A 27,037-nucleotide genomic window follows, 5' to 3' on the forward strand; every position below is an offset into this window, starting at 1 on the left:
TTAAAGGGGGAAAAGGGAGCATCTGTTACACTTGCTTAACTTTGCATTTTTTTAGAATTTAATATATTAATAAATAGAAGAATTAAAAGAGCTTAAAAATCAAGTTCAACACGTAATTATCATAGAAAGCTATTGCAAACTTATGATTTTAAACTCTCATCTTTTTTGCCCTATATTATAATATTCAAGAAATGCCCTGCATTATAATTTTCAAGGGTTACTTGTAATTAAAAAGTGGGGAAATAAAAAGAATCCTGCAGGCATTCTAAGCATTACCTAGGCTATTGACTTTTTAATTAAAAACTTTTATTAAGGGTGGCGCCTGTGGCTCAAAGGAGTAGGGTGCCGGCCCCATATGCCAGAGGTCTAGGCTTGAAATTAATCATTAGATTTTCTGAATCCTTATTATACTATCTTAGTCTGTTCTGACTACTGTAACAAGATAGCACAGACTGGATAGCTTCTAAACAATGGAAATGTATTTTTCACAGTTCTGGAAGCTGTGAAGTCCAAGGTCAATTGCCAGCAGATTTTATATCTAATGAAGGTCTATTTCCTGGTTCATAGATGGCATCTCTCTGTGTCCCCACAGAGCCAAAGTGGCATGGCAGCTTTCTGGAGCCTTTTTAATAAAGGTACTAATAATTTCTTTCATGAAGGATTTGCTAGAACTAAATTGCACTTGGAGAACCTTATGTTACTTTTACGTGTCAAATCTGTATTATACCTGTATCTGGCTAATATTTGATTTAAGTTTCTTGGCAAGAATGACCCCAAGGGGTTTCCAAAGCCAGAACAGGTATAGAAATGGTAACACATGCATATCAACAAAAATCCCTTGCTGAAACCCAAGCCCAGCCAATAAGCTTACTCCTGCTGCCTCAATCTAGTTCAGTTTCAGAATTGGCAGCTTTAAAATTATGAAATTCTGAGAAGATGGAAGTAGGAGCAACAAAGCCCAAGCCCAGGAAATCCTTTAGTAATGTTAGGTTAATTTTCTAAGTTTGTTTTTTCTTAAAACTATACAGTGTTCAATCACTAAACAATTTTAACACAGAACTTTGGCACTATGAGTCCATTACACCTAACACACCATTACTATCATGGAGTAAATTTACTATATATTTATACCCATTTACCATATATACATGGATAAAGGGTACTAGTTGGATTTCCATAGGTGAAAATCTGATGATTTGGGTTCTCTGGAATAGAGGTCCTACTTAAGAGGCAGGAATTATTTGAGGAAAATTACTTTGTGACCATTCAGCCATAGGCTATATTTGTTTTTAACTTCTTACAAATCTTAGTCGTCGACATTATTAATAGATAATTTGATCCCCCCGACTCCAGCAGTGTTAACCTTGGAGCTCTTAATTTGCTCTTCTTGTGCTTTTCCATTCAGTTGTAACCCTTTCTTCCTTTAAAATTTGGCAAAGCATCCTTGACTTTCATCATATTCAGACATGCTATTGATACTTCCCTTTAAGAACTTTCCTGTTCCTCTTTTAATGTCTACTTCTCACACTGTACTAGTTCCTTTTATAGTACTGGTTCTTCTTACAGTTTGAATTTTTATTCATTTTACTTGTTGTAGGAATCTTTGTGTCATCCTCTTAGAAAAAGAGTGTTGATATGATTCCTTTTACAGTAAATGAATAAAGGTTTGGATAAACCTTGAAAAATAATAGTTAAATTAATAAAAGTTTTTTTTTTTTTTTTTGGCAATTTTCGGCCAGGGCTGTGTTTGAACCCACCACCTCTGGCATATGGGGCTGGCGCCCTACTCCTTTGAGCCATAGGCACCACCCTTAATAAAAGTTTTTAATTAAAAAGTCATAAATATTGTAATAATTAGTTCTAGGAAGATTTTATATTCATTTATTCTTTATTTTTTAAAATAGTTTGAATTTTGGTTTTTATATTTATAAACCTCAAATGTTATTTCACACTCAGAAGATATTTCTAGTGCCTTCAGTCATAATTTAGCGGAGTTTTCTGATCCATAAAATGAATAATGATAACATTTCACAGATATATTCTGAGGATTAAGTGAGATAATACATTTGAATAAAACCTTTGTAACTGAAAATATTTTAATTCTTATCTAAGCAAACCATGAAAGTGATAGACACATCATTCTATTTTGCCAGTATTTTTTAAGAGCTAAGGTCTCTGTCTATCACTCCAGCTGGAGTGCAGTGGTGTAATCGCGCCCATAGTAGCCTTGAACTCCGAGATCAAGTGATTCTCTCACCTCAGCCTCCTGAGTAGCTGGGATTACGAATTTGAGCCACCATTCCTGCCTTGCCAGTATATCTTAAATTAACTGGTTTTCATTATCAATTTAGCATTCAGTGCCCAAAAGGATAAATTTTAAACCAGGATTATGCAAACAAGAGTGAATGCCTCCTTAAATTTTTCATCCCAGGCGCCCTGTTTATTTTTCCCCTTTCCTGGCCTGTTTTGTATTGCTCATATGTATTTTTCTCTCTTGAGAAGAAGATAAGCTGAAAGACTTTTTTTTTTCTTGAGATAGATTTTCACTTTGTTGCCCTCAGTGGAATGCTGTGGCATCATAGCTCACAGCAACCTCAAACTCTTAGGTTCGAGCAATTCATTTGTCTCAGCCTCCCAAGTAGCTGTAATGACAGGCACCCGTCACAACGCCTGGCTATTTTTAGAGAGGAGGTCTCACTCTGGTTCAGGCTGCTCTCAAACCAGTGAACTCAGGAAACCCACCTGCCTTGGTCTCCCAGAGTGCTAGGATTATAGGCATTAAAGGCATGAGCCATCACTCCTGGCCCTGGAATATATTTTTATTGATAATTTACTGCTAAGATAAAAAAAAAAACCCAGAATGTATTGGTAATTTTATTATTTTCAGTTCTGCTCATTGTGAAGTTAAAGACTTAAGTAAATTAAATAAATGGTAGCATTTCCTTTTTTTAATTTCATGAGTTAAAGAGTTTTAACTCTTGAGTTATATGCATCCAACTCCACAGCTGTTTGCTGTTATTGAACCTGCCCAGCAAGTGCTTCAGACACACTGGAGCTAGAAAGTTGGAAATCGATAGAAAATTTTGTCACTTGTACCAGAGCTGAAACAATGTGGATTATGATGAGTTCTATCACCTAGGCTATTTTCCTGGAAGGAAGACAAGTCACTCGGTTATTCAGCAAATGCTTTTAGAGCCCCATTTCTGTGCTGTGTGCTAGAGATGTAATGAGGAGCAAGACACAACTTAACTAGCTATCTTAGAGTAGTAGTATGTGAAAAGAAGTATCTCTGTCCTGAAATCCAGTTTCTATTGTAATAGGTTTTCTATTTCTCTTAGGATATTCAAACTTTTTAGCACAGTGGGTAGGAACCACCCAGGTTATTTGCTCACTCCTGTATCTAGACTCTTGTATATCATGAATAGTCAATAAATATTTGATGTTCAGTGGATAATGTTTTGCAGATAAAAATAATTTTTACTTGTACTCCAGGTGGTCTAAAATACTCCATTGTATTCTACTGCACTTAAAAAAAATTGAAATACTAGGTTTTCTGAAACTGTTTACACATCATGTTTATACTTTCTTTATGGCCTAAGCACACATACTGTATTTGACTAATATTAACGGAGAAAAAAAATGGGAGAAAAGAGTAAATAAAAAGTATTTTATTTTTAAAAGGACTTAGAGTGTGCAAAACTAAGAAACTTCCATTTTTAATCTTATCCTCACTTTAAGATAGAGTTAACCTCAGAGAACTTTTAACATTTTAACTTTCTTACTTCATTTATTCAACAAACATTTACTGAGCTCCTTCTGTGTGCCAGGCAGTTTTAAACATTGGGGATACTGTTGTGAGTATGCTAAGCCAAGTCTATGTCTTCCTGCATCTTGCATGCTAGTAAGAAAGACAGTTTATTAACAAGTAAACAAATGAATTCCTGGTATAGTCTCAAGTAGTAAGTAATGCTATGAGGAAAGTAGAACAGAGTTAGGAGTCACGAATAAGTGGGAATCATGGCTGTCTTAGACAAGATGTTCAGAGAAGGCCTTGCTTTGGGGGTGCTATTTGTGGAGATACATGAATAATGGAGTGGGGTGAGCATTCCAGACAGAGGAAACAGCAAACACAAGTTCCGGGGTAGGAGGAATCATGCCACATTCATGGAATAGAAAGATAACTGGTGTGGCTGGAGTAAGAAGAATGGTAGAGAGTGAGGTCTGAGAGGTGGCAAGGGTCTAGATCTCATGTAGTGTTTTGTAACCAAGATAAGATCTTTGGATTTATTTTAAGGGCGATAGGAAGCCATTGGAGGGTTTTGAGTGTGGAGATGTGTACGGAGTAACTCATTTGTGTGGAAACCAGTTTGTGGGATGCTTTTGCAGTAGACAAGGTAATAATGGCTTAGACTCTAGCAATGCTATTGGTAATGAAAAGAAGTTAGACTTGGAATATATTTTGAATTTTAGGACAATATGACTTGCCTGCTGGCTTAGATAATAGAGTGTGAGGAAAATAATAATTAAAGATAACTCCTTGTTTTTTCCCTGCTTGGGACAAATGGATATAAGGAGTAATTTATTGACATGAGAAAGATGAGGAAAGGCAGGCTATTGGGGGGATAATAGAAAATGACGCTTATTTTGAGCACAGACATCAGTTGAAGATGTAAGGTGGAAAAAGACAAGTGCTTCTGAAATAATACTTCAAAGCAATCAGCATCTGAAATTGGAGGATCTGAAAAGGAGTTGTTCACCATTATGTTCCTACTTCCTAGCTTAGTGTCTGCTGTAGAATAGACATACAAGTGCTGGGAGGATGGATGGATAACTAGGCACATCTTCATAGATTGAACAAATATAGTTTCCTCCTTATAGTGGCATTTATAGGTATAAGTAAGAATCATCACCATAATAATATCAAATATTGATGCAGCACTTACTTTGTGCCAAGCGCTCTTCCTAATGTTTAACGTGTATTAACTCAATTTTCCTAACACTATGACTTAAATTCTTATTATTATCATTAGTATCTGTGCTCCACACTTGAGAAAAGTGAGTCTTCCTGAAGTTAAGCAACTTGTCCAAGGTGGTATAGCTAATAAGTGTCCAGGATTTGAACCCCCATGGTGTGGTTACAGAGTTTATGCTCCTTCAGGTACACTATACTTCTTTCCATTATCTTGACATACTCTTCATCAAAATCTGTAACTATCTATCTGTTGGCCACTTGGTGTGGGGGGATGGTGATAAATGTGATAACTTGAGTGAAACATAAAGATTATTGGTGAAAAAAATGCCACTTTAATCCTTGGAGGAGGAATGTACTTTTAGCATAATCCTGCTAGGCTGATCTGAACCACGAACCATCTCTTAATCCATATCTGAAAAATACGTAAAATGCCTAATTAGTAGTATACTTAAGTCCTACCTCCTAAAATGTCTTAGTTTGAGAGAAAAATGGTAGCAGATCACTCTTGCTGATATGTGAGTTTGTACCCATCCTGTTTAGTTAAATAAAGATATTCATATCAGCAATGGCTAGAAAATAGAAAATATTGAGTATAACAATACATATATTAGCTGGAATTAATTTGTAGGAAATGAATATTCCCTAATGAATAAAGGAAAGATGACTTGACAGTCAAAATTGTATTATGGGGGTTATACAATTTCCTCCTCTTTCCAAATCATAAATGACCTTCTCTTCTGATGCCTCCATTGGACACAACCCATGCCTACCACCACCTCCACTTTGAGAGTTTTTTCTGTAGTGAGTCACTATTACAGAGAGTAGCCCATCTGCTATTGGTCCCCTGGAAATGAAAAAGTATGCAAAACAATCAAGGTTGTGCAGTGATGTGCAGTGATCCAGAAAGTTTAGAGTTAAGAGCAGATTTTAACACATTCGCATATACATCCAAAGGATTCACACTAATCAAGCCAAATCATTAAAAGGAGAAAAGAGAGTTGAATGTGCAAGTGACTACAGTGTGACACACTTGTCATTTAATCTTGCAAAATGGATGCTGTTATTCTTGTTTTTCAGGTAATGAAACTGAAGTTCAGTGAGCAGAACTTTTCATTACTAGAAAGCTTTGGGGAGCAGTACTTGAGCTTGTATATTCCTGGTTTCAGAACCTATGTTCTTACAACTAATCCCCCCCCCCATTCTTTATTCTTTTTTTGTTGAGATGAATTGAGAGCAGGATGAATGAGAAAAAATAGTGTTTATTACATAGGCATGAGTATAACTTTCTATTTAAAAGGACTGTTGAGTAATCTTTTTTTTTCTTTCTTTGTAAATTTCTTCTCCCTGTATAGTTTCTGTATCTACAATATCTGATTGTCATTCACATAAAAATCGTTGAAACTTAGTTAGAAGCTCTGAACACCTGGATAGGGTTTGTGAACTTACTTGTGTGGTTATTTGGTAGCACAATTCTTTACGAAATGCCCACTTAATATCTTTCTCTTAGATTTATTGTTTTATTTAGTTCTGACTCTTCTGATTCCATGTCAGGATATGAATATTCATAGTTTCAAATGTACTAGGATCTGGAGACAGGAAGCAGTCTGGTATATACAACATTCATTATGTAAATTTTTCCTTAATGCTGTCATTTTTACTATGGTAACCTTTTTCCTTGATTCTGTCTAGAGTCCTCTGGTACAGAGAATTCTGTTTTATACTTTCCAAATAATAAACCTTCATCTTTTTCCATCAGTAAAGAGAGGAGAAAAGGAGGAGAAGATCTAGAAGTCTGTCTTATTCTTAAGTGGACTTTCGGCCAGTCCTCTTGTCTTTAACCCCCTTTACACCCCAAGGGCTGAGATAACCTGGTATCACCACTCCCAGGCCCTTTTAGTGGGGTAAGAGCTCCTTTGGTTTGCCTATTGGCTTTTTTTACTGCTGGATTTCAATTCAGCTTTTTTTTTTTTTTAAATTTACTAAGTAGCTTAGTACTTGTTTATAACTTTTTCCAACTTTGAAAATTTTTTTATCTGAAAAATTAATGTCTTCTTGTCATTGCCATTTCAGTGGAGTTTTAGGAGAGAGAGTTAATATGTTCATTAAATTCACCATCTTTAACTGATATTGTTGATTTTTAAAGATTTCGTTTAGTGTATTGTGATTTCAGTTACGCAGAAATTTTCAATTTGTATGTATTCTGATCTGTTCATCTTTTTCTTTATAGCTTATGAGTTTTATTCAAAGCTACAAAGTCCTTCCTTAAAAAGAAGTTATAAAGATATCCCCTTCTATTTACTTCTAATACTATTTTAGATTTGTTTTTAATGTAATAATTGATTCTGTGTGCATTGTGAAGATGTAATGGTAAATAACATTTTTAAATTGCTAGCTGATTTTTCAGACTCCTTATTGTATAGACTATTGTTCATATTTTTAAAGTGTTTTTTTACTTACCGATAAGCAATTTCCATTTTTTTTTTTATTGTTGGGGATTCATTGAGGGTATAAGAAACCAGGTTACACTGATTGCATTTTTTTAGGTAAAGTCCCTCTTACAATCGTGTCTTGCCCCCAAAAGGTGTGGCACACACCAAGACCCCAGCCCGCTCCCTCCTTCTCTCTCTGCTCTTCCTTTCCTTCACCCCTCCTTCCTTGTTTCTCTCTCTGCTCTCCCCTTTTCCTACCCACACCATGTCATTAATTGTCCTCATATCAAAATTGAGTACCTAGGATTCATGCTTCTCCATTCTTGCGATGATTTACTAAGAATAGTGTGTTCCACTTCCATCCAGGTTAATACAAAGGCTGTAAAGTCTGTTTTTTCTTAATGGCTGAATAGTATACCATGGTATACATATACCACAGCTTGTTAATCCATTCCTAGGTTGGTGGGCATTTAGGCTGTTTCCACGTTTTGGTGATTGTAAATTGTGCTGCAATAAACAGTCTAGTGCAAGTGTCCTTATGGTAAAAGGATTTTTTTCCTTCTAGATAGATGCCCAGTAACCGGATTGCAGGATCAAATGGAAGGCCTAATTTGAGTTCTTTGAGGGTTCTCCATACTGCCTTCCAAAAAGGTTGTATTAGTTTGCCGTCCCATCAGCAGTATAAAAGTATTCCCTTCTCTCCACATCCAGACCAGCATCTGAAGTTTTGAAGTTTTGTGATGTGGGTCATTCTTGCTGGGGTTGGATGGTATCTCAGGGTGGTTTTGATTTGCATTTCTCTAATAATTAGAGATGATGAGCATTTTTTCATATGTTTGTTAGCCATTCGTCTGTCTTCTTTAGAGAAGGTTCTATTCATGTCTCTTGCCCATTGATATATGGGATTGTTGGCTTTTCTCATGTGGATTAATTTGAATTCTCTATAGATCCTGATAGAGATTTTGTCTTATTCAAAATATGCAAATATCCTTTCCCATTGTGTAGTTTGTCTATTTGCTTTGGTTGTTGTCTCCTTAGCTGTACAGAAGCTTTTCAGTTTCATTAAGTCCCATTTGTTTATTTTTGTTGTTGCAATTGCCATGGCAGTCTTCTTCATGAAGTCTTTCCCCAGACCAATATCTTCCAGTGTTTTTCCTATGCTTTCTTGAAGGATTTTTATTGCTTCATGCCTTAAATTTAAGTCCTTTATCCATCTTGAATCAATTTTTGTGAGTGGAGAAAGGTGTGGGTCCAGTTTCAGTCTTTTACATGTGGATATCCAGTTCTCCCAGCACCATTTATTGAATCCCTATCTTTCCCCCAAGGTATGTTCTTGTTTGGTTTATCGAAGATTAGGTGGTTATAAGATATTAGTTTCATTTCTTGGTTTTCTATTCGATTCCAAATGTTTATGTCTCTAGTTTTGTGCCCGTACCATGCTATCGTGACCACTATAGCTTTGTAGTACAGCCTAAAATCAGGTATCCTGATGCCCCCAGCTTTATTTTTATTACTAAGAACTGCCTTAGCTATACAGGGTTTTTTCTGGTTCCATACAAAATGCAGAATCATTTTTTCCAAGTCTTGAAAGTACAATGTTGGTATTTTAATAGGGATGGCATTGAATCTGTAGATTGCTTTGGGAAGTATAGACATTTTAACAATGTTAATTCTTCCCAGCCATGAGCATGGTTGTTCTCCATTTAATATCCTCTGCTATTTCCTTTCTTAGGGTTTCATAATTTTCTTTATAAAGGTCCTTCACCTCTTTTGTTAGGTATATTCATAGGTATTTCATTTTCTTTAAAGCTGTGGTGAAGGGAGATGTGTCCTTAATTAGCCTCTCATCTTGACTTATTTCCCTATACAAAGGCTACTGACTCATGGACATTGATTTTATATCCTGAGACATTACTGTATTTTTTGATGACTTCCAGGAGTCTTGTGGCTGAGTCTGGGAGTTCTCTAAGTATAAGATCATATCATCAGCAAAGAGGGAGAGTTTGACCTCCTCTGCTCCCATTTGGATGCCCTTTATTTCCTTGTGTTGCCTAATTAATTGTATTGGCTAGAACTTCCAGCACTATGTTGAACAGTAATGGTGACAGAGGACAACCTTGTCTGGTTCCAGTTCTAAGAGGAAAAGCTTTCAGTTTTACTCCGTTCAGTAAAATATTAGCTGTGGGTTTGTCATAGATAGCTTCGATCAGTTTAAGAAATGTGCCGCCTATGCCTATACTCTTCAGTGTGCTAATTAGAAAAGGATGCTGGATTTTATCGAATGCTTTTTCTGCATCTATTGAGAGGATCATACGGTCTTTGTTTTTGCTTCTGTTAATATGGTGGATAACGTTTATGGACTTGTGTATGTTAAACCAGCCTTGCATCCCTGGGATGAATCCTCCTTGATCATGATATATGACTTTTTTGATGATAAGCTGTAAACTGTTGGCTAGGATTTTGTTGAGAATTTTTGCATCTATATTCATTAGTGAAATTGGTCTGAAATTCTCCTTTTTAGTTGGGTCTTTTCCTGGTTTTAGTAACAGGGTGGTGTTTGCTTCATAGAACATGTTAGGGAAGATTCCTTCCTCCTCAGTTTTTTGGAATAATTTCTGCAGTATGGGAATAAGCTCTTCCTTGGAGATTTGATAGAATTCTGATGTGAAGCCTTCCGGACCAGGGCATTTTTTTATTGGAAGATTTTTTACTGTGTCTTTAATCACAGTGCTTGAAATTGGTCTGTTCAGGAGCTCTATTTCTTCCTGGCTGAGTCTAGGGAGAGGGTGTGATTCCAAATATTGATCCATTTCCTTCATATTGTCAAATTTCTGGGTACAGAGTTTCTGGTAGTATTCAGAGATGATCTCTTGTATCTCTGTGCCATCAGTTGTTATTTCCCCTTTATCATTTCTGATGGAAGTTATTAGAGATTTTACTTTTCTTTTTTTTTTCTTTATTTTTACATACACATGTGTTTACTAGGTTTCCACTTTTCGCTGTCACAAAGGCTAACAATAAATGTTTAAGATAAGGACTAGAAATAAAAACCTCGTAAAGAATGAATGAAGATAAATACATTCATAAAATAAATCAGACGATTGCTGCAACAAAGTATTAAGCAATAATAATAATAGTAATGCAAAGAAAGTAACATTCACATTGTCAAATAAAAGTATGTCTATTATAAAATGCTTTGACTCTGAGGTTCAGTATGGAGTCTTCAATTAACTTATTTTTTTTCCCCAAAGTCTCAAAAAATAGACAACTAATATTTATAAATAAAAATAAAGGATAATTTCAAAAAACAGATCATGCCAAATCTTATAGACAATAGAAAGATAAGAAATACTTCAAAATCATTCTGCTTAATCTGGATGAGATTTTACTTTTCTATTTCTGGTTAGTTTGGCCAAGGGTTTATCTGTTTCATTTATTTTTTCAAAAAATCAACTCCTTGTTTCATTAATTTTCTGAGTGATTCTTTTGTTTTCAGTTTCATTGATTTCTGATTTAATTTTGGATATTTCTTTTCTTCTGCTGGGTTTAGGCTTGGATTGCTCTCTTTTTTCCAATTCCATAAGATGGCTTGTGAGTTTGTTGATGCACTCTCTTTCTGTTTTTCAAATGTAGGCCTCTAAAGCAATAAATTTTCATCTCAGAACAGCTTTTGCAGTATCCCACAGGTTTTGGTAGCTTATGTCTTCATTGTTGTTATGCTCAAGGAAGTTAATGATTTCCTCTTTTATTTCTTCCTGCACCCAACTGTCTTTCAACAGAAGGTTGTTTAATTTCCATGCCTTTGTGAGGGGTTCAGTGTTTTTGTTGGAGTTGAGTTCTGCCTTTAGTGCCTTGTGGTCTGAGAAGATACAAGGTAAAATTTGAATTCTTTTGATTCTGTTGAGGTTTGTTTTGTGTCCTAGGATATGATCAATTTTGGAGAATGTTTAATTCTTTTGATTCTGTTGAGGTTTGTTTTGTATCTTAGGATATGATCAATTTTGGAGAATGTGGGGCGATGAGAAGAATGTATATTCTTTATTCTTGGGATGGAGTGTTCTATATACATCTATCAAGCACAGTTGGTCTAGGGTCTCATTTAAGTCCCTTATATCTTTGTTTAATTTCTGATTAGAGGATCTATCCAGCTCTCTAAGAGAAGTGTTAAAGTCCCCTGTTATTATGGTGTTATAGGATGTCATATTGCTCAGACTGAGTAAGGTCTGTTTCAAGAATCTGGAAGCATTTAAGTTGGTGCATAAGTATTTAGAATTGAAATGTCTTCTTATTGTATTTTTCCATTGACCAATATAAAGTGACCATCTTTGTCTTTTTTGACTTTAGTTGTTTTAAATCCACATGTATCTGAAAATCAGGTTACAACTCCTCTTTTCTTCTGAATTCCGTTTGCCTGAAAAATTGTCTTCCAACCCTTAACTCAGAGTTTTAATTTGTCTTTTGAAGATAGGTGTGTTTCCTACAGAAAGCAAATGGATGGCTGGTGTTTTTTAATCCAGTCAGCCAATCTATGCCTCTTTAGTGGGGAATTCAAGCCATTAACATTTATTGAGATAATTGATAAGTGTGGTAGTGTTCTATTCATCTTATTTTATGAGAGTCCATTGTTTAGTTTTATTGCATCATGGTGGAAGTTAGGTTCTGTCCTTTAATTTCTGAGTTCTTAATTTGCTGTTGATCCATTGAGATAGTCAGTGTGTAGAACAGGTTGAAGTATTTCCTGTAGAGCTGGTCTTATTGTGGCGAATTTCCTCAATGTTTGTATATCAGTAAATGATTTGATTTCTCTGTCAATTTTAAAGCTTAGCTTAGCAGGATATAGAGTTCATCACAATGTGTCTTGGAGAAGCTCTGTTAGATTTGAGGCAACCTGGGGTCCAATATCCCTCTGAAAGGAGTGTGTCAGAATCTTTGGTGATATTTGGGAAATTTTCATTTATAGTGTTCTCTAGTATGACTTCCATTCCTCTGGGGCATTCTTCTTCCCTTTCTGGGATACGTATAACTCTATGTTTGAACACTTCATAAAGTCCCATAATTCTGTCAGTGAACATTCTGCTTTCCCTCTCTTCTTTTCTGCCTCTAACTATCTGAGTTATCTCAAGAGCTTTGTCTTCTACCTCTGAGAGTCTTTCTTCCTTATGGTCTAATCTATTGTTGATACTTTCTATTGCATCTTTAAGTTCCTTAATTGACTGCTTCAGTTACTTCAGCTCTGCTATATCCTTTCTATATTCTTCATATCATTCATCTCTAATTTGATTCTGTTTTTGGATTTCCTTTTGGTTATTTTATACTTTTATCAGCAGTTTCCTTCATTGTTTCCATCATTTCCTTCATTACTTTTATCATCTGTATTCTAAATTACCTTTCTGTCATTTCTAACATTTCTTTATAGGTAGAATCCTCTGCAGTAGCTACCTCACGGTCCCTTGGGGGTGGGGGCGTGGGGTTTGCTCTGGACTGGTTTTTCATATTGCCAGGATTTTTCTACTGATTTTTCTTCATGAGTGTTTTCTTTTGTCTGTTTCTTTGCCCTAATTTTCTTAAGTTACAGTGCCTCTGGACTAGGGTTTCAATGAGTTCAGTTCTCTCTGATTTTGTTCTCCTCATGGGGTCCAGAAGTCTCTTGCTGACTCCCTGTGTCCCCAAAGGGATGTTTCTGGGTAGATCCTACCAGCCAGAGATGCCTGGAGTCTTCTCTTCCAGTCTCACTGTGCCCAGTTGCAAGGAAGCTTTACTCAGCTGCCATCTTGCTCCTCTCCTCCGGCAATTTCCATTTTTTAACATAAACTAGTCTGATATTTTTGTCCTAGTTTAAGTGCTAAGAGTAAAATACTATACATATGGCCCCCCTTTACATAGGGTCCACTGTATTTACTTACAAGTAGTCACCTCTAGAAAATTGGTTTTTGATCAGTTTCTTTAATGACTTTTATTGATAATCTTACCTTTTTATAAAGGATATTTAAAAATTATACTTTTAAAGTTTTTGCTTGGCTATAGAAATATAATTTTTTCATATTGATTTCATAACAGAATTCTTGCTAATCTTTCATTATAATAATTTCTTTTTTTTTTTTTTTTTTGAGACAGAGTCTCAAGCTATGGCCCTGGGTAGAGTGCCATAGTGTCCAAGTTCACAGCAACCTCAAACTCTTGGGCTTAAGTGATTCTCTTGCCTCAGCCTCCTAAGTAGCTGGAACTATAGTCACCTGCCACAATGTCTGGCTATTTTTTGTTGTTGTTGTTGTTACAGTTGTCATTGTTGTTTAGCAGGCCCAGGCCAGGTTTGAACCCGCCAGCTTCTGTATGGCCTGCACCCTATGTATGGACTGAGCTATGGGCACTGCCTCATTCTAATAATTTCTTTGTAGATTCTTTTTGAGTTATCTGTATTGACCATTTATGGATACCATTTATGGATAATGGTATTTTTGTTTTCTTTCTTTACAATCCTTTCATCTTTTATTTCTTCTAATTGAGTTGGCTGGAACCTCAAGTACAGTGCTGAACAGGAAGCATGATAATGGCCATTCTTCTCTTCTATTTGATTTTTTTAGAAGAATGCCCTAATATTTTACTATTATATGTAATGTTTGCAGTGGGATTTTTATTTATTTGTATATGCCATTTATCAAATTATAAAGTACCTTTCTGTTCCTGGTTACTTGGAGTTTTCCTTTTTTGAAGTTACAAATAGGTTTTAAAATGAGAATATTTTTGCATTGATTTTGATAAGATATTTCACCTTAGATTTATTTTATTTTATTTTATTTTATTTTTTTGAGACTGAGTCTCATTTTGTTGCCCTTGGTAGAATGCCGTGGCTTCATAGCTCATAGCAACATCAAACTCTTGAGCTCAAGTGATCCCCTTGCCTTAGCCTCCTGAGTAGCTGAGACTATAAACACCTACGACAATGCCCAGCTATTTTTTTAGAGATAGGGTCTTGCTCTTGCTCAGGCTGGTCTTGAACTCAATGAGCTCAGGCAATCCACCTGCCTTGGCCTCCCAGAGTACTGGGATTACATGTGTGAGCCACTGTGCCTGGCAACCTTAAATTTTTTAATGAGGTAAATTTCATTATAGATTTTCTAATGTCGAGCCAACCTTGCAACCTGGATAAACTGAACTTGGTAATGACATATTTTTTTTTCTCTTAACATTGCTGATTTGGGTTGCTAAGATAGTCGTCTTAAGGAAGCATTTGTTCGAGGAACCCTCGTGGATACCACAAATCTGCACATAGTCTAGTCCCATAGTCTAACCTCTTGTGGAACCTGCGTATATAAAAAGTTGGCTCTCCATATAGGTGGGTTTCATACCCTAAAAATACTGCATTTTTGACCTGCATTCAGATGACAGAAATCTAAGCTTTTTTGGCAAGATTTTAAATTACTGATTCAAATTCTCTAATAATTGTGGAACCATCCAAGTTATTTTATTTCCTTTTTATTGCGTTTTGGTAATTTCTACTTTTGTAGGAATTTTCTGCTTGGTTTTAATTTTCCAATTTATTGGTACAAAGTTATTCATAACTCCCTCCTATTAACTTTCTAATCTTTGTGATTATGTCCCATTTTTTATTTCTAATACCACTTGTCCCTGCTGTTTTTCTTGATCAATCTGGCTAGAGGTTTGTTTAATTGTATTAGTTCTTTCAGAGGATCAATGTTAGCTTTATTTGTCAAATGTTATCTCTTTTTATTTTCATTAAATTATGCTCATATCTTTATTTCCTTATTTAAGTCTTCTTTGTGTCTTTCTGTCTTTTCTCCTAACTTCAAGCTTCTTTTCTAATAAAATCATTTAAGGTTATACACTTTTCTATTTCTTTCTCGTGTGTAACACAAAAGTTGGCAATTGGGAATTTTAAAGAAGAGAAAGGGAAACAGGAGCCATTTTTCACAGATGTCCAAATTGCTACTGTAAATTGTACCTAAAATTCGTAGTGCTTACCATGTCAGATAACATGATTTGATATATATATATAGGAATATCACTTACTAATGTTTAAATCTCATCTTTTTCAAATAGGATTCACCTTTATTTGATCTTATTAAACAGTCAAAGGATCGAGAAGGATCAGCTGATCACCTTGAATCTGCTTGTCCTCTTAATCTTCCTCTCCAAAATAATCATACCGCAGCAGATATGTAAGTTTAATATATGCTGTGTTATCTATTCAAACTGTAAATAGATTTTGAGCATACGCATAATGCAAGAAACTATAGGGAATAGAATTTTGAATAAGACATTGTTTCTGCTTATAAGAATTAGGTACCAGCTGTAGTGGTTCATAATAAGTGCCTATAATGCTAGCACTTTGGGAAGCCAAGGAGTGAGGATCACTTGAGGCCAGGAGTTCAAGACCAGTCTGGACCACATAATGAGACTCTGCATCTAGACAAAAGTAAAAAGACAAAGTTATCCCAATGTGGTAGCACATAGTGTCCCAATGTGTCTATAGTCATAGCTACTCAGGAGGCTGGGGCAGAAGGGCTCCTGCTTGTGCCTAGGAGTTTAAAGTGGCGGCGAGCTATGATCGTGCCATTGCATTTCAGCCTGGGCAACAAAGCAGGAACCTATCTAAAAAAAAAAAAAAAAGGAATTGAGAATGTGAGATACGTGACACAAATAAGGAGTACAAAAAAGGAGTACAAAGTGCTGCTGAATCACCCAGGATTGGCATAATGAGAACAGTTTTCATGCAGAAATGGCAATTTAGATAGCCCTTAAGATTGAATGGGATTTCAACATGGAAACTGGAAAGGAGAGAAGAGACAGAAATATGTTCCAAGAGCCAGAGATGGATGAACTCAAAAGCACAACACCCAGGGAAGCAGGAGCCATTTTTCACAGAGTACAGATCAGTCCATTTGGAGTAAAGCATAGGGGAAGTGTGGGGAGTTGTATGGAATGTGGACAAACATGGTTGATTCATTCATGATAATGACGATGATGGGAAAAGAAAGCGATAGTTAACATTTATTGAAGGCTCCGTGTGTGTAATTACCCAAGTGCTTCAGATTGATTTATTATTTAAACTTTATAACAGCCTATAAGGTAGTAGATATTGCTGTCATCCTCACTTACCTATAAAATAGGAATTAGAGAAATAAGGTAACTTGCCTAAGGTCGACAGAAATCAAACCCAAGCTCTATGATCCAGAGTCCATGATCTTCAGCAGTCACTTCACTGCCTTTCATAGAAATGTGCCTAAAGTTATGTTTCTGTTTAATTCTGTGTAGGAATTGACATTGCAGTGTTCTGTGATTAGTGCAAGGATCATTTTCCAGAGATGTCATTTTGGGGCTAACTTGCACCCAGAGTATTTCTACCATTTGGAGATTCTGCCTTCATGTATAAATTTGTTTGCTACTTTTTGAATAAACAAGTCTAGCCTTATTTTTTTTAATTCAGTAAGTAGTCATCTCTTAAGTGCCAGTAAGTATTCTAGGCACTGGGAATATAAAAGTATGATGGTTTAGGTCCTTGCTCTCGTAGGGCTTACATTCTGGGAAGAAGAAAACATTGAACATGTAAACCAGTATATGAGATGCTTTTAGGATGTAACGAGTACTATAGAGGAAATAAACAGAGTGATGCAAAAGAAACTGAAAGGATGGTAGAGTGTTTGGGGATACTTTCCTTCCTCTGATGAAGTGATGTTTTGCTTAGCCCCTTGAGGACAAGCTTAATGCTGGCCAACCACAAATCTGTATGTTCTTTTCCAGGCAGAACAAGTAACAAATGCAATGACCCTAGGGCAGGTCATTTAGCTGGTTTGAGGAACAAAAAGAAATCCCAGTGTGGCTAGGGTTTAGTGAACAAGTGAAGAATAATACAAGATAAGACTGGAGAAGAAAACTGGGGTTCCCACAGCACTTAATTAAGAAGCTTGGATTTTATAAGGGAAGAGAAAGAAGTTAAACAGGGGTGCAGCTTGCTATAATCTGTATTTTTAAAGGACCACACTCTGGCTGCTGTGTGAAATACAGGTGGATTTTGAGGGAGAGAAGGAAACAGGGCAAGGAAGAAAGTGAAGAGACAAGTTTGGAGATTATTTCAGTAGTTCAAGTGAAGGATGTAGGTGACTTAGTCTAAGATATGACATTAGAGATAGAAATGGAAAGAGCTGGGATGTATTTAAAGATAAATTGGTCTTACCAATTTGGATTTGAGGAGTTGAGAAAATGGAGAAAGTAAAAATAACTCCTAGATTTTTCACTTAAGAGACTAGACGTAATGTGGAGCCATTTTTTGAGGTGGGGGCAGATATCCAGAGTTCTGCTTTGGCCTTGTTAAGTTTGAGATTTCAGGTAGTGATATCCAATAGGTAATAGGATATTTACACTTACAACTGAAGAGACTAAGTCCAACTTCAGTCAGTCTACAATATTGTCAGTCAGTGAACTGAAGGGAAATCCAAGGTAGATAGATAGTAGACCAGATGCTGGTCCTTCTAAAACTACAATCCTCAACACTTGGGCTGTGGACCCATACCAGTCAGTTCACAGACAGTTAGGAAAGGCTACAGAGCATGGGGTGAGTGTCAGAAATGCAAGCAAAGCTTCATCTGTTTACTACAGCTGTTCCCCATAGCTCACATCATAGCCTGAGCTCCACCTCCTGTCAGATTCCTTCCCACCCTTCTCCCTCCCTCCATCCATGGTCCATGGAAAAATTGTCTTCTGTGAAACCAGATCCTGGTGCTAAAAAGGTTGGGACCAGGGTTCTAAAATCATTATGATGGTGAGTTCCTTTTCCTATGTGTTGTAGAAACATCCATAGTAAAGTCCAAGTGCTACTTCTTATTCTTTTTGTTCTTAAGGTTTTTGTCTTTTAAAATAAGCCAGATATGGTGGCTCATACCTGTAATCCTAGCACTCTTAGAGGCCAAGGTCAGTGGATTAGTTGAGCTCAGGAGTTGGAGACCAGCTTGAGCAAGAGCAAGACCTAGTCTCTAAAAATAGCTGGGTGTGTGGGGCAGGTACCTGTAATCCCAGCTATTTGGGAGGCTGAAGCAAGAGGATTGCCTAAGCCCAAGAGTTTGAGGTTGCTGTGAGCTATGATGCCATGGCATTCTACCCAGAGTGACAGAGTGAAACTCTATCTCAAAAAAAGTAAAATAAAAATAAATAAATAAATAAATAAAATTCATTTACTGCCATCTATTAAAACAAAATCAGAAAGTAGTCCTGGATTATTCTATTAAATAGAGGGCAGCACAAAATGACAGACTTGCCAAAAATTGAGAGATAATATTTGCTAATATCTCTGCCTTGATTTTTGCCTGACATATTTAATGTACAGGTATAAGTCTGTCTTAATAATGTTACATATATTTTTAAACTATTAATTTATAGAACTCTGTACTATATAATTTAGGTGTTTATGTGTGTATGTAACTTAAGTCTTATATGTAAATGATAGTTATCAATAAAAAAATTTTAGGGCTCGGCGCCTATAGCTCAGCTGGCTAAGGCGCCAGCCACGTACACCTAAGGTGGCGGGTTCGAATCCCCAGCCCGGACCCGCCAAACAACAATGACGGCTGCAACCAAAAAATAGCCGGGCGTTGTGGCAGGCGCCTGTGGTCCCAGCTACTTGGGAGGCGGAGGCAGGAGACTCGCTTGAGCCCAGGAGTTGGAGGTTGCTGTGAGCTGTAATGCCACGGCACTCTACCCAGGGGGACAGCTTGAGGCTCTGTCTAAAAAAAAAAGAAAAAAATTTTAGGAGGAAAATCAGAAATATGGCAACATTTGATATCAAAAATTGTTTTATAAACTAGAATTATCAATGGTCTTAATCATACTATAATTATTAAATTTGAACATAATACATATACAATTATTTTTCCCAATAAGGTAGTAATCCCCAGGAAAAGCCATTTATTAAAATAGATAAGATGGCTCGGCGCCTGTGGCTCAAGCGGCTAAGGTGCCAGCCACATACACCTAAGGTGGCGGGTTCGAATCCCCAGCCCGGGCCCACCAAACAACGATAGCTGCAACCAAAAAATGGCCAGGTGTTGTGGCGGGCGCCTGTGGTCCCAGCTACTTGGGAGGCTGAGGCAGGAGACTCGCTTGAGCCCAGGAGTTGGAGGTTGCTGTGAGTGTGATGCCATGACACTCTACCCAGGGGGATAGCTTGAGGCTCCGTCTCAAAAAATAAATAAATAAATAAATAAAATAAAATAGATAAGATGATGACATAGTTTTCCTATTAATCTGTCTTTCCCAGCTTGCATTTAAGTAGTTTACTCAATGAATTTGGCATAGATAACAGATTAAATAGACAAGATGTATGTGTACAACCTTGAGGGGTGTGTGTGTGTCTGTTAGTCAGTGTGTGAGATTCTTAGCAAACTTCAAATGAAGGCTTTTCCTTTGAATATATCTAGGTATCTTTCACCTGTAAGATCCCCAAAGAAAAAAGGTTCAACTACACGTGTAAATTCTACTGCAAATGCAGAGACACAAGCAACCTCAGCCTTCCAGACCCAGAAGCCATTGAAATCTACCTCCCTTTCACTCTTTTATAAAAAAGGTTAGTAAATAATTATTTTTAAAACCATAGACTCCAAAACCAGGCTGACTGGGTTCAAATCATGGCTTTTCTACTTGGTGTGACCTTGGACAAGTCACTTAATATCTCAATGCCTCAGTTTCCTCAGCTGTAAAATGGAAATGATAATAATAATCTACCTTATAATAATCTACCTAATGGGCTTTGAGATGAATAAATGAATTAAGACCTATGAAATGCTTCTAGCAGTGCCTAGCACATAGAAAGGGCTCAGAAAATGTTAAATGTTGTGTTGCTGCTACTGTAGTTGTTATGCCTTAAAATTAATGTTTAGAAATATTTGCTCCTAACATTACTTTTGCTGTTCAGGTGGGTATATAGGGTTGAAATTATACAGTATGCTGTTGCCTGGTACAGACATATTTCCTGGATGTTTTCAGGACATTTAAGAAGGCTAGTACCACGTTGGATAGCATTCTCTGATTGTGTGTATATGGGGTGAGGTGGGGAGGTCAATCTGAGTGTCCGTGTGTGTGTGTGTGTACACCACGTGAAGTACACACCCACATGGAGCTCCTTGAAGAAGAGTAAAAGGCCAGATTCCTCTGTGATAAGTCTTTTTCCTGATTTTATTTAATTCAGAAATATAAGTTTTATAGGCCTATTGTAACACCTAGTCCTTAAGTTAGAACAGTGGTTCTCAAAGTATGGTCCCCAACCAGCAGAATCAGCATCACATGTAAAATTAGAGAAACAAGAACGTGGGGGCTCTACCCTAGACCTGCTTAGTCAGAAGCTCTAGGATAGGGCCCCCAGATTCTTATTTTAACAACCCTCCAGGCAAGTCTAATGTATACTAAAGTTTAAGAACCATTGGATAAGTTGTTAGCTCTAAAAATTTCTAATTACCTAATGTAAATCTTTGAAAGGTACATATACAAGGTCTTTTTATTTAAAGTAAATGGAGGACAACTCAATTTTTAGATTCCTTTTCTCTAAACTTGTATTTCTAATAGTATTTTTTAATAGAAACTCAAAAGAAATTTTATGTCACAGTCATGTAATCTACAAGTCTACCATTTTTCAAGAGTATGCTCTATTGGTATTATATAGAGAAATGCATGCTTTGATTTTTTTTTAGGATTGGAAAATAGACACTGGCAATTCCATTATTTCCAAAAATAATTATCCCTCTTGAATATTAATAGTGGGAATTTCCAACATCTGTGGTGAGTGATTACCAACAGAAATGAAAAAAACTCTGTTTGGTTTATCTAATTTTACAGTGTCTTATGACCTTTCCACCTCTGCCTTCCACCTCTGCCTCAATTTCATGCTATAATAACTATTCAGCAAGTATCATTGTGCCTTCTATGTACCTACCACTATGGTAATACTAAGAATCATTTATTTATAAGGAAATAGAGGTAAAAATGAGGTTACTGTTAAAATGCCAATTAACTGCATTATGGTTAGAGCAATTTAATGATTTGAAAAAATCTAATTGTAATTCAGAATGAACAGTAAACATGACTAATTCCCCTTGTCCCCACAGTGTACCGGCTAGCATATCTCCGGCTAAATACCCTGTGTGCACGCCTTTTGTCTGAACACCCAGAACTAGAGCACATCATCTGGACCCTTTTCCAGCACACACTGCAAAATGAGTATGAACTCATGAGAGACAGGCATTTGGACCAGGTAAGGAAATCAAGCCCTTCACCTACTCTCCTCCCTATTAACAATGTGATGCTTTGTAAAGAAAAGATTAGATCCAAATGAGAAGCTAGATAAATGTATTATGCTTCAGATATATTCACTTATTGGCTACCATTCATATTTTTGTTATATTTCTTACAAGTTAGAGATTTACAAAAGATCTTTTCTTTAATAAAATCACCGAAGAACCTGTTTGTGAGGCTTTTTCAATGTTGTAGTGAGCTAGATTTCATTTTAGTGTGGATAAACAAAGACTTACGAATAAGTTGATTTAAAATAGTATCTATGGAGGGCCTAGCATGGTATAGCTCATGCCTGTAATCTCAGCACTTGAGAGGCCAAGGCAGGTGAATTGCCTGAGTTCACAGGTTTGAGAACAGCCTGAGCCAGAGCAAGACTTGGTCTCGAAAAATAGCCTGGCATTGTGGCAGGCACCTGCAGTCCAGCTACTTGGGAGCTGAGGCAAGAGAATTGCTTAAGCCCAAGAGTTTGAGGTTGCTGTGAGCTGTGACAATGACACTCTGTCAAGGGCAACAAAGTGAGACTGTGTCTCAACAACAGTAACAACAAGAAAAACAGTATCTATTGAATAAATGAACAAATGAATGAACGGAGTTAATTAGGTTACGGATAGAGAATGATCGTATCCTCTTTTTTCTTCTCTGTAAGATGAGTTAAGAACATTTTTTGGTAACGTCTATATTGGTATAACACATACCATACAAACTAGCTGTTTAAAATATACAATCAGCATATTCAATTTGTAGTATACAATTTCAGCATATTCAGTATTTAAAGTGTACAATTTTAGCATATTCAGAGAGTTGTGCATCTATCATCACAATCAATTTTAGAACATTCTCATCGCTAAAAAGAAGCCCCATGCCCCTTAGCAGTCACCCTCGATTCCTCCACCCTCTTAGCCCTAGGCAACATTAGTCTACTTTCTGTCTCTGTAGATTTTCCGATTCTGGACATTCCATACAAATGGAATCATAGAATACATGATCTTTTGTGTATGGCTGCTTTTATTTAGCATAATGTTTTCAAGGTTCGTCTGTGTCATAGCTTATATTGGTACTTTATTCCTTATTATTGCCAGATAATATTGCATTGTATAGATATATACTACATTCTGCTTACCATTCATTAATTGATTGCCATTTGGATTGTTTGCACTTTTTAGCTGTCACGAATAATGTTTCTGTAAACATTCATGTACAAGTTTTTGTGTAAATATGTTTTTATTTCTCCTGGGTACATAACTAGTAGTAGAATTGCTAGGTCATGTGATAACTCTGTATTCACCTTGTAGAAATGGCCAGATTATTTTCCAAAGTGGCTAAAAAATTTATATTCCTACCAATAGTATATGAGGTCCCAATTCCTCTACATCCTCACCCACATTTTATCTTTTTTATTAAGTTATTAAAGGGTATCTCATTGTGATTTTGATTTTTAATTCCCTGATGGCTAACGATGTTGAGCATCTTTTCATGTGTTTATTGCCCATTTGTGTATTTTCTTTAAAGAAATGTCTATTCGGATCCTTTGCCCATTTTATTTATTTTTTTTTTTTTTGAGACAGAGTCTCATTATGTTACCCTGGGTAGAGTGCTATGGCATCATAGCTCACAGCAACCTCCAACTCTTGTGCTTAAGCCAGCGGGTCTCAACATGTAGGTTGTAACTGTATTAAAGGGTCATAGCATTAGGAAAGTTGAGAACCACTGGAGCAATTCTCTTGTCTCAGCCTCCCAAGTAGCTGAGACTACAGGCGCCACAATGCCCAGTTATTTTTTGGTTATACTTGTCAATGTTGTTGGCAGGCCCAGGCTGGGTTTGAACCCACCAGCTCTGGTGTATGTGGCTGGTGCCCTAGCCGCTGAGTTACAGGTGCTGAGCCTCCTTTGCCCATTTTTAATTGGATTATTTGTCTTTAATTATTGAGTTATAAGAGTTCTTCATATAGTTTACATTGTGTATGATTTGCAAATATTTTCTCCCATTTTGGGAGCTGTTTCACTTTCTTGATAGTGTCCTTTGAAGCACATGTTCTTATTGTTTTTATCTTTTTTTTTTCTTTTGTTACTGGTACTTTGGTGTCATATCTGAAAACCATGGTCAATTTGAAGTCACTAAGATTTATCCCTGTTCTCCTCCAAAACTTTTATAGTTTCAGCTTTTACATTTAGGTTTTGTTCCATTTTGAACTAATTTTTTGAATAGTATGATGTAGGGGGTCCAACTCCATCTATTCTTTTGTATGTGGATAATTGAATAACTGATTGTTCCAGCACCATTTCTTAAAAAGTCTTTTCTTCCTCACTGACAGTTGTAAAAAAAAAAAACAAAACACTTGACTACAAATGTTTATTTCTAGACTTTCAGTTCTATTCCAATGATCTATATCACTATTCTTATGCCAGGACCACACTGTGTTGATTACTATAGCTCTGTAGTATGTTTTCAAATAGAAAAGTATGCATACTTCACTTGTTCTTTTTAAAGATTGGTTTGACTATTCTGAAACTTACATTTCCATATGAATTTTAGGATTGGATTGTCATTTTCTGCAAATAATCCAGGTGAAATATTATAGTGATTTCATTGAGTTGTAGATCAATGTGGAGACCATTGTTATCTTAACAATACTGTCTTCCAATCCATGAACATGTAATGTTTTTCCATTCATTAGACCATCTTTATTTATTTCAACAATGTTTTATAGTTTTCAGAATACAAATATTAACACTTATTAAATTTATTACTAAGTATTTTATTCTTTTAAACAATATTGTAAATGTAATTATTTCCTTAATAACATTTTTGGATAATTGTAACTATATAGAAATACAATTAATTTTGTATATTGATCCTTATATTCTGCATCTTTGTTGAGTGTATTTATTAGTTTTAATAAATACATTGTTTTAGTGGATTCCTTAAGATTTTCTATATGAAGATCATGTCATCTGCTAATAGAGGTAGTGTTACTTCTTTCTTTCCGATCTGAATGACTTTTATTTCATTTTCTTGCCAAATTGCCCTGATGGAGCCTCTAGTTGAATGAAGTGGTCTGAGGGGATCTGCTTGTTCTTGCCACTGATATTAGAGAAAAGCATTCAGTCTTCTCACCAGTAAATATGTTGTTAGCTCTATGTGTGTTTTTCGTATGTACCCTATATCAGGTTGAGGAAGTTTCCTTCTATTCTAGTTTCTGGAGTAGCTTCAACATGAAAGCATATGGGATTTTGTTAAATCTATATCTTTTGAGATGATCATGTAGGGTTTTTGTTTCCTTTTATTATATTAATACACATTAACTGATTTTCAGATACTAAACCAATCTTCCATTTCTAGAATGAATCACACTTGATCACAATGTACAATTCTTTTGATGTGTTCCTGGATTCAACTTGCTAGAATGAAATATTTTGCTAAGGCCCACATAAGAGAAAAACTCATTTCAATTCAAGTTGGGGGGAGGGTGGAACATGAGGGACAGGGAATTGGGGTGCTCCCACTGAATGGGCACAATGTAGGGATATATGGCACAACTTTTGGTGTGGGACAACTATAAGAGGGACTCTACCTAACAAATTCAAATATTGTGACTTGGTTGTTTGTACCCTCACATTAACCTGAAATAAAAAAAAATATTTTGCTAAGGATTTTTGCATCTATGATCATAAGAGATATTTATGGTCTTCTTATGTTTTTATCTTGTTTTGGTATCAGAGAAATAGTAGCCTCATAGAATTAGTTGGCAACTCTTCTAATTTCAGAAGGGTTTGTGAAGAGTTAGTATTGAGCCTTGAAGAATTTGGTAAAAGTCATCTGGCCTGGAATTTTGCTTGTGAATAGTTTTGGATTACTAATTCAAGCTCAAATTTTCTATTTCTTTGTCAATCAGTTTTGGTGGTTTGTGTTATTCCAGGAATTTTTCCATTTCGTCTTAGTTATCTATTTTATTGGTATACAATTGTTTATAATATTCCCTTATAATGCTTTTATTTTTCTCAGATCAATAGTAATGTTCCTAATAAAAATTATATTTTAAGGAAAAGATGGACTATTGCATAAAGGTGTAAGTTATATCTATGTACATTTTACAAGAATGTATTTGGATATATACATTCTAGTATGCTGGATTTTTTAATAGGGACTTAATGCCTTATGATTGATTCTATTGTTTTTCTGCAATATAGAAAGATAGTAGTGCTAAGGATTTCTAATGTGATTAGGTGCCTAGAATCAAGAAGATCTTCGTGAGAGGTGCATAGGTAAAGTACTGAACTAGAGAAAAATGTGAAATAGTGAAGAGGATACTGAGTGGCATTTTAAATAGAAGGAATAGTAGGTGTGGGGCTGGTAGATTGCTGAGCAAGGGATGAGGAATTAATATTCTCAGCAATAGTAGATTAGAAAAGAATATTGTAGAAGTAATGAGTGTTTAAATTAGGCAATAAAGTTCATACAAATTAAGAAAGTCTAATATTTTAAAGTCACAGAGAATCATTTGCATATCATTTATTGCATTTAAAATATCCTTTTATTGAAATATATGCATATAAAAAATCCATATAGCATAAGGATGCAGTCTAATGAAAATTTTCAGCCAAACTCACCTGTATACTTATAGCCAGCTCCAGTTCAAGAAACACAACACTGTGTACAACACAGAAGGTGCTCTCTTACCTCTTTTCAGCCACAACCCCCTCCTTACTGCTCTCATCAAGTATGTTCAGTGTTATTTTATCCAATGGCTTAAAACTCTTTCATACCTGGCTTTTTTTTTTAAGGGCTAATTATGCAAAATCAACTGATTCCAGTTTCAACTTTTCTGTTCTGAGAAACATTTAACAGGAGCATTTAACATCTGGGACAGGAGCCAGAGATCGGGTAATTTACAAACCAGATGTCAGGTCCTAAATAATTGAGTGTTGGCTATTTACATTTTGTTCTATGAACACAATTGAAGTTAAATGTTTCCCACAGATTTTCAAACTGAGCTAAGGATAGAAAGAAATACCTCAGAGAAATTAAATTTCCTTGTTTGAGGCTAAAAAAAGGTAATAGTACTTTTTAAAAGAAAACCATGTAATAAAATTCTATTTTTACATCTCATTTATTTGCTAGATTATGATGTGTTCCATGTATGGCATATGCAAAGTGAAGAATATAGATCTTAAATTCAAAATCATTGTAACAGCATATAAGGATCTTCCTCATGCTGCTCAGGAGGTAGGTAATCGTACATGCTAAAATTTTTTTGGATAAATCCATTATCTGTAATATAGATAATTTCATTTATTAATTAGATCCTATATTCTGACCTTATAATACAAATTCACAAATCAG

At 35.9% G+C, this 27,037-nt stretch overlaps 1 protein-coding gene across 1 annotated transcript in view; it reads left to right on the forward strand.

The window, feature by feature from the left end:
* The window catches only part of RB1 (RB transcriptional corepressor 1), a 165,961-nt gene that overhangs the window by 126,565 nt on the left and 12,359 nt on the right, over nucleotides 1–27,037 (forward strand). Inside the window, exons 18-21 of the mRNA XM_003796681.3 lie at nucleotides 15,460–15,578; nucleotides 19,830–19,975; nucleotides 21,510–21,655; nucleotides 26,816–26,920. Coding sequence (XP_003796729.1) covers nucleotides 15,460–15,578; nucleotides 19,830–19,975; nucleotides 21,510–21,655; nucleotides 26,816–26,920 — 516 coding nt within the window. The remainder of the gene's footprint in view (nucleotides 1–15,459; nucleotides 15,579–19,829; nucleotides 19,976–21,509; nucleotides 21,656–26,815; nucleotides 26,921–27,037) is intronic.

The sequence above is a fragment of the Otolemur garnettii genome, unplaced genomic scaffold, assembly GCF_000181295.1.
Source record: "Otolemur garnettii isolate 467f Iridium unplaced genomic scaffold, OtoGar3 scaffold00106, whole genome shotgun sequence".
NCBI classification, from domain to species: Eukaryota; Metazoa; Chordata; class Mammalia; order Primates; family Galagidae; genus Otolemur; species Otolemur garnettii.